Source organism: Stylophora pistillata, chromosome 6, assembly GCF_964205215.1.
Source record: "Stylophora pistillata chromosome 6, jaStyPist1.2, whole genome shotgun sequence".
In the NCBI taxonomy this organism is placed as follows: Eukaryota; Metazoa; Cnidaria; class Anthozoa; order Scleractinia; family Pocilloporidae; genus Stylophora; species Stylophora pistillata.
This window is the reverse complement of record NC_142524.1, coordinates 32,730,060-32,748,710: the sequence shown is the minus strand read 5'-3', so window position 1 is coordinate 32,748,710 and position 18,651 is coordinate 32,730,060. Positions and strand designations below refer to the sequence as shown.

The 18,651-nt window shown below is 36.7% G+C and overlaps 2 protein-coding genes across 3 annotated transcripts; one reads left to right on the top strand and one right to left on the bottom strand.

Moving 5' to 3' along the window:
• The first annotated feature begins 45 nt into the window (after positions 1 to 45).
• On the top strand, positions 46 to 10,245 carry LOC111324950 (uncharacterized). 2 transcript variants are annotated; one of them, XM_022928613.2, is made up of 11 exons: positions 46 to 186; positions 2,223 to 2,620; positions 3,344 to 3,427; positions 4,658 to 4,735; positions 5,229 to 5,468; positions 5,894 to 6,190; positions 6,889 to 7,085; positions 7,922 to 8,267; positions 8,994 to 9,075; positions 9,572 to 9,681; positions 9,829 to 10,245. In XM_022928613.2, the coding sequence occupies exons 1-11, from the start codon at positions 75 to 77 to the stop codon at positions 9,862 to 9,864; spliced, it is 1,980 nt and encodes a 659-aa protein (XP_022784348.2). In that variant the 5' UTR covers positions 46 to 74; the 3' UTR covers positions 9,865 to 10,245. The 2 variants fall into 2 exon arrangements, with proteins under 2 accessions (XP_022784348.2, XP_022784349.2); XM_022928614.2 differs by lacking the exons at positions 8,994 to 9,075; positions 9,572 to 9,681; positions 9,829 to 10,245 and adding an exon at positions 8,754 to 8,977.
• A 285-nt stretch (positions 10,246 to 10,530) lies between these two features.
• LOC111324949 (denticleless protein homolog) lies at positions 10,531 to 18,616 on the bottom strand. The gene is made up of 14 exons (XM_022928612.2): positions 18,469 to 18,616; positions 18,282 to 18,355; positions 18,054 to 18,090; positions 17,839 to 17,934; positions 17,673 to 17,734; positions 16,491 to 16,611; positions 15,723 to 15,907; positions 14,987 to 15,170; positions 14,106 to 14,413; positions 13,597 to 13,634; positions 13,185 to 13,279; positions 12,761 to 13,021; positions 11,422 to 12,179; positions 10,531 to 10,911 (listed from the first exon to the last, which is right to left on the bottom strand). The coding sequence occupies exons 1-14, from the start codon at positions 18,545 to 18,547 to the stop codon at positions 10,846 to 10,848; spliced, it is 2,364 nt and encodes a 787-aa protein (XP_022784347.1). The 5' UTR covers positions 18,548 to 18,616; the 3' UTR covers positions 10,531 to 10,845.
• Positions 18,617 to 18,651: the final 35 nt, after the last annotated feature.

The window sequence follows — 18,651 nt, the reverse complement described above, 5'->3', positions numbered from 1 at the left end:
GTAACCTTTTCATATTAAAGAATTTGCATGAAGCACAGACAGACGGTTTCACGTTCCTTTCATTGTAGAAGATTATGGCGGGATCTACTGCGCCGTACGGTTCTTGGGTTAGCCCGATTGATAGCGATGTTGTGATTAAAGAATCAAGATCTCTAATGGAAGTTAGGATAGACCCGTTCCAAGAAGGTGAGCGTGCTTTTAAATTAGTGTCTGCAGTGCAAGAGACAACGAGTGCAAAATGCCTCTGAGAGTACGAGCGTTCATGAGTGGAGTGTAAGCACATGGCGATCATAGCTTATGTCAGTCAAAGCACTGGCTTTCTTATAAGTTTCCTTTTTAAACGTTGCAGGTTTATCTTTAGGTTATGATCGGAAACGATCTCGGCGAACTTTCATAAGAAGAAGTGGAATGATATATTTTTCCGAGAAGCGTCTCGGAAACGGTTGAAAAAAAAAAAGCTCACCAGGCAAGCGACTCGATAGCGTGCGGAAAGCTCTGCACGCGTGAGCAACGGAATAATGGACTAAGTAAATTTTTTTCTCCGCTACTAATTTTTTTTATGTTTGGGGAAAAGGGGGAAAATTTTAACTGTTGAAATTTATATTCTCAAGGCCCGAAACATGTAGATATATACATGTGGCTTACAGAAAGAGACGCTGAATCTATGCTCTATGACTAAGACCCCAGACATATCGTCTGTCCAAAGAAAAAATAAACCAGTTGGTCTTGTTTTACGAGCTGCCTAAAGAAGATGGTTCAGAACCCCATTTCTTAGTGACCCAATGCCTCTCTTTTATTTCATGAAAAAGATTGACACCTGAAATAAAGATCTAGCTACTGCTTATAACAGCTCGACTATTCTTCCTGCCTTGCAGAGCCAGGAATTTCAAAGCTGCTTTGATTCCACTTCAAGGCTTTGATTTGGTTTTGCCAGCCACACCCTCCGCATACCTCTTTCAAACCGTATTTGGTTCCAAAATTTTTTTCAGATGACTGGAGCATATTCATTGGTAATTTTGGCTATCGTTACTAAAATGTGTTTGCGCTTACATATTTACCACACCAGAGATAGATGAGTGCATGGGTTGCTCGAGATCCAGTATGCGAATACTGTATTCTAAAGTACAACATGCTATAATTTATCTTGCATACTGTGCATTCACTTCCACTACTTACACTGCTGCCTGTGTTCTTTGCACGATCATGAAGAAGACTTGCAGTAGGCATAATTTCAAGATGTTGTGATCTACATCAGTAGTACATCATGAGATAAAAAATTGCATTCTTTTGTTATTGCATTTCATTGTGATAAATAACTACAGTTCTTTTTGTGGTACTTCTGTTTTGTTCTTAAATCTATGAGTAAACATTTTGCCTTTAAGTGGCTTCATGCTCATCATTGAGACTGAAAAATGCCTCTTTCATTTAAATTATTTGATTCAGTGTTGCAGGACTTTCAACATTGTACAATTAAGCTTAAACATGCAATATGAATTAATAATGACAATTGCAACAATGTGTACATCAAACATGCACAAGTTAGGGTGCCAAAGGGATTTGTAAACATGTTTTCTTGCTCAGCAGTGTGCTAGTTTTTTTTGACTTAAATAATTTCAGAAAGACCATTCACTTATATGTTATCTATGAGTGACTTTTCTGTTAAAGGTGACATGATAGTCTTTATTTAACAATGATCCCTAATTAGAATCTTAACTTATGTAAATATGGCATTGACATTTCAGAAGAATGCACCAAGGTCATTGGCTGGTTCATTAAGAGCTCTCAACATACAAAATCCATTACAGTCTAGTCTAAATTTCTAAGATGGATATCAATTTTCATGTTAACCTTTATTCTTGCTTGAAGAGGCTTGATGGCAAACATTTTTCAAGTTTTGCAGATATAATCAGTCATTCTTGTCCATCCTTAGCCATGCAAGTCCTTTAAGATTTTTTATTGCTTAACATTATGCTATGTTGCATTTGTCTTCCTAGTTTATAAAATTATTTTAAGATTTCCCTCCAATTAAGGAAAAATTTTGATTAGGGCCCCTTCAATCTTGAAGAGACCAATTTTAAATTGAATTGATAGGATTAATTTGGCCTTGGTTTAACAATCCTTAAAGTAAGAGTGCTCTCAAGGTACCAGTGATAAAATTATATTAAAGGTTAGTATATTGAAGTGGATTCATGGATGCTTTGTTTTGTCATTTATTCCTGTAGACAAAGTCTTCTGGTCAGAGATGCGGCCAGAGGAAGATGGAAGATATGTCATCTGTTGCTGGAGTGGGGGACTAGAATCCATTACCCCAGATGGTTTCAGCAGTCGAACACTTGTCCACGAATATGGAGGGGGCGCTTTCTTTGTTCACAAGTACCGTATCTACTTTTCCAATTTTAAAGATCAAAGGATGTACTGCCAGAAGATAAAGAAATCCGGAACTGAACCCGTTCCTATCACTCCAAAGCATAAAGACTGGAGATATGCCGATGGTGCCATGTACAAAAAAAACATAATTGTTTGTGTACGTGAAGATCATGAAGTGCTTACTGAAGGAGCAAAAGAGGCACAAAACACAGTTGTATCTATCAATCGTAAAAAAAAGGAGCAATTTGTGTTGGTGAGTCATCATGGAAGTAAATAGTGGCAAGGAGGAATTCTTCTCTTATTCATAAAGGATTTGTAGCAGTGACAGAGCTTTCATTCCTATGATCTGAAAGCTTATAAATGTTTTTTAATATTATCATTGATACAACTCTTTTTGAGAAATTCTTGAAAATGTTCTCACAGTGAATGTATTAACAACAGAATTTAAGGTTGAACCTGCTCAAAACAATAAGTAAAAGGAAAATTGTGTCCTCTTGCTCTTTAAAGAAAGGCATAAAAATTTGAAGAAAAGCATGACCACCAGTACAAGTTTTGAATTGAATTTTCACAAAGAAACATATAACTCAAGAAGCATCACTGTTTCATTTATCCATCACAAATTTGCTCTGTTTAATGTTACTGGACATTGCTGAGTCCTTTTTGAAATTAAAAATGTTATACCAGTAACTTGCTGGCATTTCGTTTTTACCACTTAGACGTCTAGTTTTGCAAAAAAAAAAAATTGTAGAAAGGATAACAGAATAACGCTTTTTCCTCATAAAAAATGTGCTGCTCTGGGTGCCCAGTTAATTTACTTAGTGTAGTGGAAAGTCTTGTCCAAACACTAACTTATACATGTCTTGGAATCTAAAGGTCTCTGATATTGATACATACCAACTTTGCAATGTCGGGTTTGACAAGCATGCATTTTGTGATGTCAATTGAATCAATATATTTTGTTTCTTTTTATTTGCAGGTTTCAGGAGCTAATTTTTATTCAACTCCAAGGGTATCCAAAAATGGCACAATGGCCTGGGTGCAGTGGAACCACCCAAACATGGTAAAATTAAAATCATAATGAGTTATTTAAATTTTTATGTGGCCAGGTATAATACATTGACCTAATAGGGGAATCCTAGTTTACAATATTTGCCTCATTAGCATAAGCATTCAGTTTCTGATGGAGCTAAAGATAAATCAGTTCTGAATATCGAAAGGTCAAAGTACGATTAACTCGGCCAATGAATACGAGCCTGATGCATTGAATACTTTTTGTGTAACACGGTTTAAAAACTCAATATTTTACATAGAATGTATGAGCTCATTAGCACTTTTACCACCCAGAAATTTTGCAGTTTTTGATGGACTATATTTCTCCTTGAATATTACACCCACAGAGCTAAAAATTTCACCATGTACTATAACTAGGTCTGAGCCATAATTATCAAAACAACAAAATTTGTGTTCTCATTCTGTCTGCCTAGTGGGGATCACGGGGCTTTTAAGAACTACATAGAATAGGGTGACAGAAGCTGGATTGACAGGAGAGGAAAAGGCCCTGGAGAGGAAAAGTAGGGTGGTTAGCAGGAGGGAATTACAAAAATACCAAAATTTCTACACCATTATAATCTTCAATATTACCATTTAGTATAATTTCAGAGCTGAACAAAGAGTTTCCAGCAATCTGAGTGGTCAAGCGGTTCCTTATATGACGCTATATAAACCACTCCGCACGGTTTATATAAAATGTTAAACTAAAATGTTAATAAATGTTACTAAAATGTTATGATTTTAGAAATTTCTTCGTTGTTCAGCTCTGAAATTATACTAAAATAATTATTCGCCTCAAGTTCGGTGAATATTGTCAAATAATCCCCTCGACTTCGTCTCGGGGATTATTCGATGATATTCACCTCGCCTTCGGCGAATAATTGTTAAATATAGCTGGCAGCACCCGTAGGCAATACATGTGTATGAATTAATCCTGTGTTCTGGTTGGCTACCTGAGCAGGCCAGATGGTCCCATCTTCCCTTCTTGAGATTACTCACTATGATCCCATGCAAAAAAAAAAAAAGAATATGTTCTTTTCTTGTGCTTTTATGGAACTCAACTTGGTCTCCTTAATAAAAACACACAAAAAAACTCTGCTTATATCCAGCCATCTTAACCTCCTGCTTGGTCAATACCTTGGTAATGCATGATTGTGTATTCTAAAGACAAGAGTTGGAATTAAGAAATTTGGGAAGTAGGTGGTTGTGAAGGTTATTCTACAATTTTTTTTATTTTAAGCCATGGGATGACACTGAGCTTTGGCTAGCAGAAATAACATCAGATGGAGATTCACTGAAGGAAGAAACAAAACGAAAGGTAGGGACACTGTTGAAAATCTCAAAGTCATTACTAAAATCGTATGGGTCTTAAATGCATTTGAAAGCCTCAAAAGTAGAGTCCTTGTTCACTTGTGCTGTTTAGTGTGGCATGAACTGAGTCTTTTTCTGACAATTCTTTCTCTAATTTCATCAGTTGGATGAACCCTTACACTTTTAAGAGTGACCAGCATCTAATTTCTCCTTACAATATCACCCCTGAATCAAACATTAAGGTAATGAGAATAAATGGAATGATCATTAACTAATTAATATGCTTTTGATTATTAGACAAATTCTCCATATAAGTGCCTTAAGAAAAGTGTAGATAATAGTAAGGCGAGTATGCATTCTGATATTAGAATGTAAAGGGTTAGGGGATGTGAAATGTGAAAGATAAATCACGGAGATGCAAAAAGGTCTTCCGCTACAAAGCTTTTTTTCTTTTTATTAGACTGATTATCTGTAATATCTCTTTGTGTCCATATATTTAGGTAGCAGGGGGACTTGGTATTAGCGTCATCCTTCCAAAGTGGTCTCCAGATGACAAGCTCCTCTACATCCATGACAAAACAAACTGGTGGAATCTCTATCAGTTGGATGATGATGAGGACAATGAGACCAGTTTGTGTCCACAGTCTGAAGAGATTGGTCAGCCAGCCTGGACATTTGGAGAGAGTCCATACTCCTGCAGTCCCACCAGCAATGGTGACATTCTTATGATTCATGGCTCGGTATGACTTTTTTCATTATAGCTAGATAATGAAATATTGTTTTTCAGTCAACTGCTACTTTGAAATGAGCCAAAAATTGGGTCGGAGACTTAGCTGGGTGACATGTTGTATTTTTGGGCAAAACCCTTTACTTTCACAGTGCCTTACTCCACCCAGGAGTAGAAATGGGTGCTAGCAAACTGTGTGTGAAGCCTGATGAAATGAAGTGGGGTAACCCTGCAATGGAATAGCATTCCATTAGGGGGGGAGTAATACTCCTAGTTGCTTCATGCTATTGAAACTGGGATAAACTCTGGCTGGGGGGCACTTGACTTGAGTACAGACTTTAACTTACCTTTTTACCTAGAACAATAATTCACAGTTGTTCTTCTTGATATAATTATTTATATTTTGCCTTTCCGGCAATGTTTTATATGTGTTTTCAGGAGCTGGCATGCCTCAAACCCTCTGGTGAAAAGCAAGTTATCACAATCAAAGAGGATGATTACAAATCTTTTGGCAAGTTGGAATACTCTCCAGATGGAAAGTATGCATACATGGTGGCAGGGGGTCCACAGACGTTCACAAAGCTCATAAAATTGGACCTTAACTCTGGAAAATCCTCAGTTATCCGTGAATCTCACAGTGCATCTGTTGATCGTGGGTACTTAAGTGTTCCTCAAGAAGTGAGCTGGGATACAAGAGATGGTGCAAAGGCCTATGGATATTACTATCCTCCTCAGGTTAGTTTATCTTTCAAAGGGGAACCTTGAACATTAAGGCTGGTTTTGTGTAAAAGATCAACTTTGTCATTATATTTCATAGATCTATCTTTACTTTAAGGATTTTTGGTAGGTTCTTTGTTGTTTCTCCTGTCATTACTGACAATTTCCAGTTTGAGTTAGCAACAAGTTGAGGGTTTGAGATGATGAAAAATATTTTTTACTGTTTATGTTGTGAAGTACAAGTCTCTCATCTTACAAAACACAACACCCCATGCCACACCCAAGTTTGGGTAGCATGTAAAACCACTCTGCTGAAGCAAACTTACTCAAGCACCATTCTTCTTAAAATTAACACTTAACACCCCAACGTCAGTATGCTTATTCTCCATACTGTTCTCTATACATTTCCCAAGGTGCTAACAAGGAGAATTTGTTTAACAATCAAGAGCTTCTTTTATTGGTGATTATTTCCTTAATTTATTCTTGTTACCTTGATGTTTGATTCAGGGGTAACATTGTATGGAGAGGTTTAAAGGACTAATTGTAATTTAATTACATAACTTATCAGTTACATTTTTCACATAAGAGACATGGCCTCATTTTGAACAAGGGAAGCTAATAATGAAATTGTGACTGGACACTCCCTGACAAACAACGGGACAATCACTCTTTACAAATCAGGTATTTTTCATGCATTGTGTCTTGAACTTTTTCAGAACAAGGATTATCAAGGGCCAGATGATGAGAAACCTCCTCTACTTGTGAAGGTTCATGGTGGACCCACCAGTGCCTGTTCACCAGTACTTGATCTCAAGAAACAGTATTTTACATCGCGAGGCTTTGCAGTGTTGGATGTCAACTACCGTGGCAGTACAGGATTTGGCAGAAAATTCAGGGATGCTCTTAAAACAAAGTGAGTGCACAAACTAAAGTTATCATTAAGAGCTAGTAGCTGACCAACAGAGGCTAGTTTGTCATCTTTAGCGGGTGTCTTTAACCTCATTTTGCCTTAAGTGCTGAATGAAAAATCCTACAAATATTGAAATACTGGTACCCTTGAAGCAATTTGTGTACAAGCAGTCATTTCCCAGTTTTGGGAGGAATTGAATACATGATTTACTAGTATCGGGTTTAGATGTGATTCCAGTCCATGTTTTAAATTTGCTCAAAGGAACACCTGGGATGACCTGTTTGCCAAAGTTTTTCAATGATTACTGCAAAATTAATGGCAGCATGAATGACCCAGTGCACTATATCGGGTGTCCAATAATATGACTCAGATGGTAAATCCCCAATAAACATTTTCCTAATCAAGAAGTTATTTATTAATAATATTTTTTTTAATAAGTCAATCAGTTAGACACCAACACACACATGATATCTTGTTGATAACCATACATAAGGGTGAACAACTAGAGAACAATTGAAATTTACATTTGTATAAATCACCAAGTGAAAAACACCAGTATATCTGTCATACTTCCCAAGCAGAACACCAACAAAGGCTTATGCCCTTTTTAGATTTCACCAACTACAGAGTTTTGTGGCTGTTTAGATTGCTAAATCCCCTGGCTATGAAACAATGGAGTTCTAAACAGCTTCCAAGAACAACAGATGCAAATAAGTAAACACTAATACATAACCTGAAGTGAATTACTGCTTTTCAATTAAAAGATTCATTCTTTTCACAAACGATATTTGTGTATTCAGAAACAATTATAACTGTAATATGTATGGATTCTATAACAGCTGGGGACTGGTAGATGTTCAAGACTGCTGTGATGGTGCACTGTATCTGGCTAGTGAAGGCAAAGTTGATGGTAAAAGGCTTACAATTGATGGTGGCTCTGCAGGCGGCTTTGTTGCATTATCTGCCCTTACATTTCATAAAGATTTCAGTGCAGGCACAAGCAATTATGGAGTGTCTGACATCTCAGCCCTTGCAGAGGATACGCACAAGTTTGAGAGTCACTACACTGAAACACTAGTTGGTCCTTATCCTGAAGATAAAGCAACTTATGATGAGAGATCACCAGTATTTCATGCAAGCGAGTGTAAGGCTGCTCTGGCAATGTTTCAAGGCTCTGAGGACAAGGTGAGCTTTTTATGACTATTTCCTTGCAATCAGACTTTCTTGAGCCAGTGGAAAATGTCAAGTAACAACAAGCTTCTGCCCATTACTGGAAAAGCTCCTGATTACAAGCAGTTAAATATAAGGAACCAAATGTACATCTGATAAAGACAAAAAATTCTCTTGTACCAGTTTAGGGTCAAATTAATTTCAATATGTTCCAGAGTTTTTCAGAAACTCTGACTGATAGATCAGGAAAATATTTTCTCCAGTGAGATACAGTTTTAGCCAAGCGTAAAAGTAGAACTTCAATCAACTCAGTTTCAACTGGCCTAATCAGCAGAGGAGTTCATCTGTGAGGAGGATTGGTTCTTTCCCATAATTGGATTCTAGTTCATTGCAAGGATACCCCTTAGCATTTTACCAGGCTTCTCTGATGGTTTGCCAGCACCCATGTACTCTCTGGGGTGGAGAGAAGCATTGTACCTGAGAGTAATGTTTTTGTTTCAGGAACACAAGACAATGACCTAACCAGGTCTACAACCAGGACCTTTCAACCTGGAATTAAGCATGCTAACCAACATAAGTGCCAATGTTGTCCAACCAGGGCTCAACCTAAAACTTTCAAATCTACAGTTCGTAATGCAAGCTGTTGCTCTGACCAGCAGTAGTTGTTTTCCTAGAATTTAACTAGATAGTGAGATGCGAGCAAAATAGGTTCAGTTTTTTTATTTGTTTATTGTTTATCAGATTGTTCCACCTGAACAGTCTCAAAAGATGTATGATGCAGTCAAGCATAATGGGTTTCCTGTGGCATACAAAGTTTTTGAAGGTAGTGTGTTGACGGCTTAGTGTTTACAAAGCTATAACCTTGTACACTTTGGGTTAAACTGTGGGCTTTGTCTTTTGCTGAATGCCCTGTCTTTTCAACAAGAAACAGGCATGCTGTGACTGAAATCAGTTGGTCAAGTACTTAAAATAATACAATGAGAGAGAAACAAGGTTATGCCTGTTATGACCCAGAAACAATTCCAGTTGAAGTCTAATGATGTTAAAACTCTTATTTCAATTCACTCACTTTCACTTTTGTAAGAGTGAAAAGGAGAATACTAGCTTGGATTATTTGTTCATGGAGGAGATTTTAAACATTGAAGGCTTATTAATTTGTGCAATGTTCCCTTGTCCCCTTACCACGAGCAGGCTGAATGGGAAAGTTCCTCAGCATTCAGGAAAAAAAAAACATTTTCCTCACCTAATTTTTCATGTAACCTATAAACTATTGAATTGAATAAATCCTTTAATAATGCTATTGTTTTTTTTTCCCTAAGGTGAACAGCATGGTTTTCGCAAAGCAGAAAACATCAAATTCTCTCTTGATGGAGAATTTTACTTCTACTCCAAAGTTTTCAATTTTGATGCACCTGGCATTGATGTGGACGTGAGTAGCTTAAGAATTTTGCACTGCACAAATGATTATTTATGGTAACTTTTTGCTTTAATAAGGAAAGGATCAATTGGCTGTTGATTGTGCACCATTGGCCACTTTCATTTCAATGTTTAAATTGTTGTATCTAATATTCTGCAGCTTGACATTGAAAACTTACCTGAAGAGGAAAGTTAAGATTGTGGTATGAAGGTCTGCTTGGAAAGGGAGATGCCTCAGGAAAACAATGATTTGATGATATGATGGGTACAAAGCCAGGTTTAGGTGCAGGTCTGAAAGCAGCAGTGGTATTGTTTGGTTTTCCATTCTACATTTTCTTATGACTTTTTCAAATACAAGATTTGTTAGAGGTCAAACTTTTGTATTCTATCTAGAACTTGCTTATTAAATTCTAGGAGCTCTTCTACCATTAACAAAGATGACTTCATTAGTCCAAAAAGCATGTTGAGTAAAATATGTTTAGCAAGTGCATTATGTATTACTAACAACATTAGTTTCCATTAAAACTAACAACACATTTTGTACTAAAGGTTGCAATAAAATTGAAAAGTAAAGGTTCTAGCTGAGTGACATTTATTGTTGTGCTTATAACAGCATTAGAGGTTAAGGATACAAGGTTGTGGAATTTACACTGTAAATCCTTGAAAGAACACCACAGGGTACCTTCTATTTCAAATCTGGGTGAAGACAAAGGCAGCTTTGTAAACAGTTCGGCTAAGAGGAGGCACTGGGAAGGACACTATGAAATCAGAGTGCTTGTATATATAACAGTGAAAGTCAAGTTTCAAAAATACCAGTGTCTTCCATTTTTATGAAATGGAATTAAATAAAATTCTTTAGACATTGAAAGTAATCATTTGTTTTATTACTTAATTGGCTGCAGCAATATAAACTTTGTATTCTTTTATTCCTGACAACATAATCTAGAAGCACCATGCAAGAACAATGTTAACATCTTAGTGCAATATGCTAGATATTTTCAATAAAAATAAGTAAATTCCCTTTAAAACACTTTTAAATAAGACTTTCTACCATAAAAGAATCATCTCTGTAATCTCAATGTTTTCTTTTCAATTTGAAAAGTCTTAATTTCTGATGGCTGTGATGACTGTGGATGTAGAATAATTTTCAAATTGTCAATTTATACTGACAAATATTTTAGGAATGGCTGACTGGTCTGAAATATGTCAAAATGCTCTTTCCTGGCTTGGATTTATCTTCTCCCTGATAAGGTTAAAAAACAAGAGGAGGTTATACGTTGTTTTTCCTAGCAAGAGTGATCTAAGTGACCTATTTAATGAAGACAAATTTTATCATCTGAAAGTTAAGACTCAAAGATCATCATGAGTCAAGGAGAAATATGTCTACATGCACTGAGCTCAAACCAACCCCTTTAGACCAAGAGCCACCACCTAGTCACACACTCCCTCTCTGAAAACTGAAATAAAAAATTAACAACAATTGTGCACCATCAACAAAACCTTTTATATTGCAGGATCAGTGTGCATATTCTCCTGAATGTTTTTTTGCACAATTCCTGTGATACTAATACAGGAGAACTATTTGGTAAATCAATCAAGAGCTTTGTTAGTTGGTGCAATGATCATTTCCTTTATTCTCATTACGTTAATTTTTTTTGATTAGTAAAACTACAAGGAAAGGTTTGATGTTAGTCACTTTTGAGGATTAAATGGTTGCATGAGAACATTTCAAAGACTTAATTAAACATCTTACTTGTGGTTGTAAGCCATTGGCTGGTGATTCCCCATCAGAAGCCATAGTAATTATATCTATGTTCTCTGTGGTGTTTTCACCTCCCTCCTCAGGCAGTCGATTACTCTTCTCACCATACTTTTCTTTATGATGACTACTCCACTGCATTAGCCAGTTTTCAGAATGAGCTTTGGCATTAATCTTGTGTTTGGCAGCTGCTTCTGATTTTTGGTGACACTTATTATCAGGTTCCAGTTTGGCAAAAGTAGCTACACCAGGAGAACTGTTGTTAATTGTTTTGTTTTCTTTACCAGGACTTGAACTTGATTGTTTCAAAATTCTCTTTCCATTATGGCCTGCATTAGAACTTAAGGGATCACTGATGCATAATCTTTTCCTCAGGGGTGACACTGAAGCATTCCTTTGTCCACTGAAATGAGCATTTTCAGTTTCGTCTTTAGTCTTGTATTCTTGTCTGTTAGTTTTGCTTGTTTTATTTGGTTGTGTGACATCTTGTGAAGAGTCAGCAGCTTTCTGTGTCAAGTCAGAGCCTTTCTGAGCTGTAACAGACTTGATCTGGTGATTTATTTGGTCACAACTATAGCTGTGAGATCGTTTTCTTGAATTTGATTTTAACCAGGATGTCAGTAACTGAGTTGGGCTGTGAAACTTTGAGACAGTGGGTGACTTAGGGCTGGAGCAGGGTGATGGCTGGAATGCAGAGGAAGGCCCTATCTGAGAATTTGAGACCTTAATTGGAACCACTTGAGGGGATGGACCTAAGAAAAAAATAAAATTATTTTTAGTGCATTGGGATATACCTGAATTTACAAAATTAATTATGATTTGTGACACTACCAGATTGATATATTCATAGCAGTCCAGACATTTAAAAAATTTAGGAAATAGTGTCAGTTCTTCTTTTACATTGAATTTTCAATCTCCATCTCCTTGGTCCATATACAATTGTAGTCTCATTTCTTTGGTTTTTTTCTTCCTTGACAAACTGTTATTTCAATGTTTAATTCCATTTCAAGACAAATTATACATAAAAGTTTGACCTTTTCTTAAGTTGCTGTTAAGATAATAATTTTAAAATTTCTTGATTTTTGATGATTTTTTTCAGGTCCAAAAATTGTAAAATTGGTTTCTAAATTATGTGAAAATAATCATTCAGTGGTAGCATTTCTTGCTTTGTTCTTGTCAGAAAAAAAAAAATCTTGACTTATTTTCCATGCCTTTCTTTGATCCACTCTCAACCATGACCATTCAAGTTTTCCATGATTCGTTAAGACCCGCCTGTTTATGCCTAACTTTACATTAATGACTTATCTTTTAATTCAAATGTTACTTAGAATACCTCTTGTCAGATTTTGCAAACTTGCAGATAGTTTTGGAGGCAAAGTTTGCATTGGAAGAATTTGTGTCTTTGGTGAGGTTGTGTTAAGGGGGTTCTGCAGTTTGGGAGTGGGGGACACCTTTCCAACAGGACTGGAGATTTGATTTAATCTTGGATTGGTGATGACTTTTGGTGGTGGGGTCCAGAGTAATCTCTTCGAATCAGGGCTGTTGTTGGGAGAATGGCTTGGTGTTCTATAAGAACTTGATGGACTTGAAATTTCTGCAAGGAGCGTAATAATCAAAGTGAGAAAATAATTCTTTAGAAATATTTCAAGATTAGACTATTATATGGTTTGCAACAGATGATATACATGAAAGACAGTGACATGGGTAACAAACTCAACAATAAACATTTCTGTCCAGTCTTGTTGGTTTTTTCTTACCATTGATGAGGAAATGAGATCCAATGCCAGTTCCTCTACAGCTCTCACCAATTACATCATGTTTATCACTGTTATGTGCTCTACAATCCATTCTCCTTTGAAAATCAGGGAAGTATGATTAAGTGATACAGCGAGTCGAGTTTTAAAATATCATAATGAATGTTTCATTTTCTCATCGTAGCAAAGTGCAAGAGCTCCTCTTGTTTTGGGTCCCATAACCTTATCTTTCTGTTGTTCCTGCTCTCTTTTTCTCCCTCTTTTCTCCACACATGTTTGAACATATTTTAAAATCTTTAACTAATTTTAAATTAAAAACTGAACTTAACAATGTTGTGTTGGTGTTGTACCATGGTGTTCACTCATGTTATGCATGTGCATTAATTTTCATATTCTCTGTGAACTTGAGACTTACCATATTCTAAAGCTGTTATCATCTGAACAAGTTATAACCTATGATGGCAAAAGAATAAAAATCGTGAAGTCCATAATAAACATTTTGGGTCTACATTCCTCAACTAGCTATCTATAGGAGCTAGGCCTCAATTTTAAATACACACTCATTTTGCAACTTCCAAACTCTACAGCTTGCAAGTTAAATGCCAAAAGTTCAGCTCAAACTTGCCTGTAGTACTAGTTATCGCTAAAACAGGATGTGGTTAGTCATCGTGGTAAATAACACTTCAAAAGAGATATAATCACAGCTAAGCACAAGAGCATAAATATGACGTGTACTCAATCGACCTCATCACCTAAAGAAGACTAGCAGTACACAGTCGAAACATTACGATCCACCTCCTTCCAATGTAGTTCTTGAAAAAGTATTGACTTAGTATGTAAAATTTAATTTCTACAGTAACTGTTTACCTTGTTTAATAAATTACATCCTTATCCGCTCATTTATAATTTTTAGCAAGTACACACCTTTCCTTGATCAGAGGGGCACCAGGCGACACTTGTCACTTCTCCAAAGTGCCCCCTTAGCAGGGTAGGTGGGGCAGTGGGGTCTGACACCTTCCATATAAATGCCTCATTGTTACTTGATCCACTGAGCAAGTACAAGTCATCAGGACTGAGAGCTGCTTTGACGTAAAAAGTGGAATTCAAGTGACCTGAGAAAGTACACACAGGCTCCTGACCTAGTGCAGTACAGCTGTACATGTAGATGTTGTCATCTGTACAGCTGGCAAATAAGCATGAATGGTTGGAGTCCAAGACAAGCGATGAAAAACCTGGAATGATAACAGACTTTTATGATGAAAAGATTCATAACTCAAATAACAAGAACACACTGAGCCATGACAACAACAATAAGAACAACAACTCTTTCACTGCACACAAAAAGAGTACTTGCTATTACAGTGAAATGATAGGAAAATTGCTAGTTATTGATAACATGCAATTTTTAAAAAACAAAACACATTGCAAAAATTTTTTCCAAAATTTGAGTTCCCAAACTTGGGGTCTGCTTTATCTGCAAGGCAGCTTATAAGCTGGTGTTTAGGGTAGTTTGATCATTACTGGAGCCTAGTCAAAGGGATCATGAGGTTTTCAAGCTTAATGTGGTATTACTATGCAAGGCAGATACTAGTCTATGTGAAGCCTTTCACTCCCCCTGAGGAGATTCGTCATTTCTCCTCAGGGGGAGAGGGTTCAGCTACACATAGGCATGGCGGATACTAGGATTTTTTTTTAAGTTACAGCAATTTATGTTTCACTTCTTTGGCAGAGATGTATTGCCTGCACATCATGAAAATATTCAATCCTCAACATAGCTCTATCATTTTTTGTTACAGGTGCCTTACCATGTTTCCTTCTTACTCCTTGCCCTGGGTAAGGAAAAGTGTGAAAAGGAACTGGGTCTGCTTTGAGGTTGGTATAGGTTTTACGCAGGTCCCAGATCTTGATACTCCCATCCATTGCTCCAGCTGATATCAGCTTCTCTCCTCCTTGAAATAGCACAGCTGTTACACTTTGTTGCCCTGAATTCTGTGGATGCATAGTTTTCATTAAGAAATGTAGAAACAGGAAAATGGCTCAAAATAATAGTGGGCTCCTGCGTGTGCTTTGTATGTGTGGGGCAGAGCCCCATACTCATGGAATATGGTCAACCTCTTTTCGTTTAATTGTCACATGACTGACCGAGTGTATGTATGTACATATGTACGTGCCTTCAGATTTCACAGGTAGGGTAGGGGAGCCTGACTATCAAAACGAAGAGAGGGGTGTCTCAGGCGAGTCTTGGCAAATGCACATCTTTTATGTTATCATTAATATTACAAACTTGGGAGCTCCGCTTTTTAGGCTTGGCTAAATCTATATATTAGGAAAACTCTATGAGACAGCTCTGCATTTAAATAAAAAAATAACAACTCAGACCATCAAACTTAGTTAGAGAATTCTGTGTTGTACATGGAGAATTCTCCAAAGTCCCGTGCATAATGTACACTCTACATCATGAACACAAATGTCTCAACATTTATTTATCTGAACAACTACAATTAATTAACAAACACAACTTTTATTACAAGTCATCTTTACCGTAACTGGTCGTGAAGAGGCTGATCTCCTTGATTTCTTTTTCTGGGGTTGTGGTGTCCCAGGGAGTTTCTCTGCATGTGCATTGCTTATTATATTAACAGGTTGACAGAAGTGTCCTGAGCGACGATTACATCTCATGTCCCATACCATAACATTGCCATCTCTTGCACCTGAGGCAAAGACAACTGATGAAAAAAAAAAAAAAAAAAAATGTTTATGTTAATTGAACATGGACATAAATAAGTTTATTAGTACTTTTCATGGCTATCTTTGAAGACCCAAGATGTTTGTGCATGCAAAATGATAAGCTAGATCCTTCTGTTTGGATTCTAATGAAAATCAATTGCTATTGGCAGTAAGATTGCAAGACAAATTGCTCAAACTAAGGAGTAACCAGTCAATCATACAGTCTATTATTCCTGTAACAATCACATTGCAATAACTAAAGTTGATGTCATCACTTGACTCCAACAGCACCTGTGTTGCTAAAACTGCAGCATATTGCCACCAGTGCTCTCCTTTTCAGGCAGTCACCGGTAAAATTTACCCCTGTAGTATTCTTATCTCTGCCTTAAATCACTTAGAATTCTTGAAAATTCAACAGGTAAAAGGCCTGCTCAAAGGATTAAAAAATTTCCTTTACATTTCCTGCTTAAATAAAGGGAGAACACTATGTCACAGACATCACTGAGTCCTTTTCAGGACAACTTTTCCCTGGAGTACGTGTATCTCCTACTATTTATAACTGTAACTGTTATGATAGCTTACAGATATCATCTTCTCTGAAGTCCACAGATTTTACACTACAGGTATGCCCCTTGAACACTGCCAAACAATCATCACGATTGACATCCCAAAGTCTTACTGTCTGATCACCAGATGCTGTCACCTGGAGACAATCATTAGCATATTCATAAGAATCAGTTACTTTAAAAGCTGTGAATGTTACTGACGTTTTCCAAAAATCATTTAATCAGTTATAAAGTAACAAAATTATTTACCAAAAATAAACAGAGATCTTCAAAATAGGACAAAGAATTAATTATCAGGTCTGTAATCTCCATCATCAAGCAAAAGTAAAACAGCTTCAAGATAATTTGGTTTCATCAACCAAGTTGACAATGTAAACAGGTCACCTAAATTTAAAGACTTACTATAGCTTATGTTTTGAGTGCTAGCCCAAGGTCAGAGCAAAGAAATGTCAGCTGTAACAACATTATCAACTCATTCACTAAAACCAAATTGTCTTGTATTACCCTCCACCAATACAGCACCACTGACTGCCTCCTGGTTAGCTCAACGGATAGAGTGCCAGACTGTTAAGCGGGAGGTCGAGGGTTTGAGCCCCGGCCAGACCATCACTCAAGGTCTTAAAATTACTGAGGAGAACGTGCTACCTTTCTATAATATCAGGAAATGGATAGATATTCTAGTCTTCTCGGATAAGGACGAATAAACCGTAGGCCCCATCTCCTGCAAGGTTAGGGGTAGGAGACGTTAATTTCCCATGCATGAGATCACTGTGTGATGGATGTCCTCCCCTGGGGTGGGATGGGTGGGTTACAAGTGTAATGCACTTTTGATCATTACATGTTAAAAAGGCACACTATAAATTGATAAATTATTATTATTAAATTATTATTATTATTGTTTCTTTGGAGACTAACCCCTCTTAAAACAGCTACAGTTTAATCAAAACAACAAAAACATCTCCATGACTATAGAGATCTCTCCTGCCAAATCTGGCAAAGTTTATAAATAATAAATAAATGCTAAATACTAAATAGATTCAACAGCCAGCCGCCAGACTTAGCAGAGCTGCAGAAATTAAAATTGCTAATAGATATTGCTAACGTAATTTTTTGAAGCATCCATGAATGATGATGTACAATCTACTAATATCCCCTTATGGCTGTAAAAGTATCTTCTTTTATCCTATAGATATCTCACCATAAATTCCTCCCAGTGCATCCATGCAATATCAAACACTGCATTCTCGTGAGCATTCCATTCTGAAATTTTCCAAAAAGTTTTATTAAATATAATTTCCCTTCTAGTGTCCTCAAGAGAAATGAAAAACATCAAATATCTGCAATGGATTATCTCACATTCATACCTTTTATCAGTGATTTTGGAGATTTTCTCCTTGAATCCAGTATTTGAACCCACCCTTCTTCATCAGCAATCCCCAGCATATGGCCACCACGACCAGCTCAAAATAATAAAATACATTTTATAAATATTAAATTAACTGCATGATAAGCAGTTTCAGTTACTTGATTGCTAACCAAAAACAGAAGAAACGGACAATAATAGGATGGAAAAACTTACCATGACTAAACCGACATGCAAATGGTGGGACATCTATCTGAAATTGCAAAAAATAAAGAGTTCAACAACAAGAGTTCAACACCGAGTTCAACAAAATCCCGAAGCGTCGGGATTTTGTTGAACTCGGTGTTACCGTTGTTTACGGACACAAAGTTTGAATGATATTTAAGGTAGCCAAAGCGAATTTTGAACAAATTAATCATAACAGGAATTTTTCCATGTACCTACCTCTCTTCTTTGAACGAGATATTCATCATCTCTGACACAACTGAACGTATTCAACGCAAAGTCGAGGGGAAATGCTGAAAATATGTACAAAGAGGGAAATGGAGTTCGCTTCGTGTACGTGTACTGGTCATGAATACACGATTTGTTTTTAAAATACTCACCACTAATTCGTCATTTTCGTACTCACCTCTCTTCAGAGAACTAGGAGCAAGTTGTCTTTGGAAAATTGAAGCGAGAAGTGTCATATTTTTTTCAGTATTCGTCATGAATATAGACCCTCTTCGTCATTCTTTGGCATCAGAAAGGAAAATCATTCCCGCGAAATCAAATGTACGCGGGAAGCTTTCAACTCTGTCTTCTGATTGGTTCG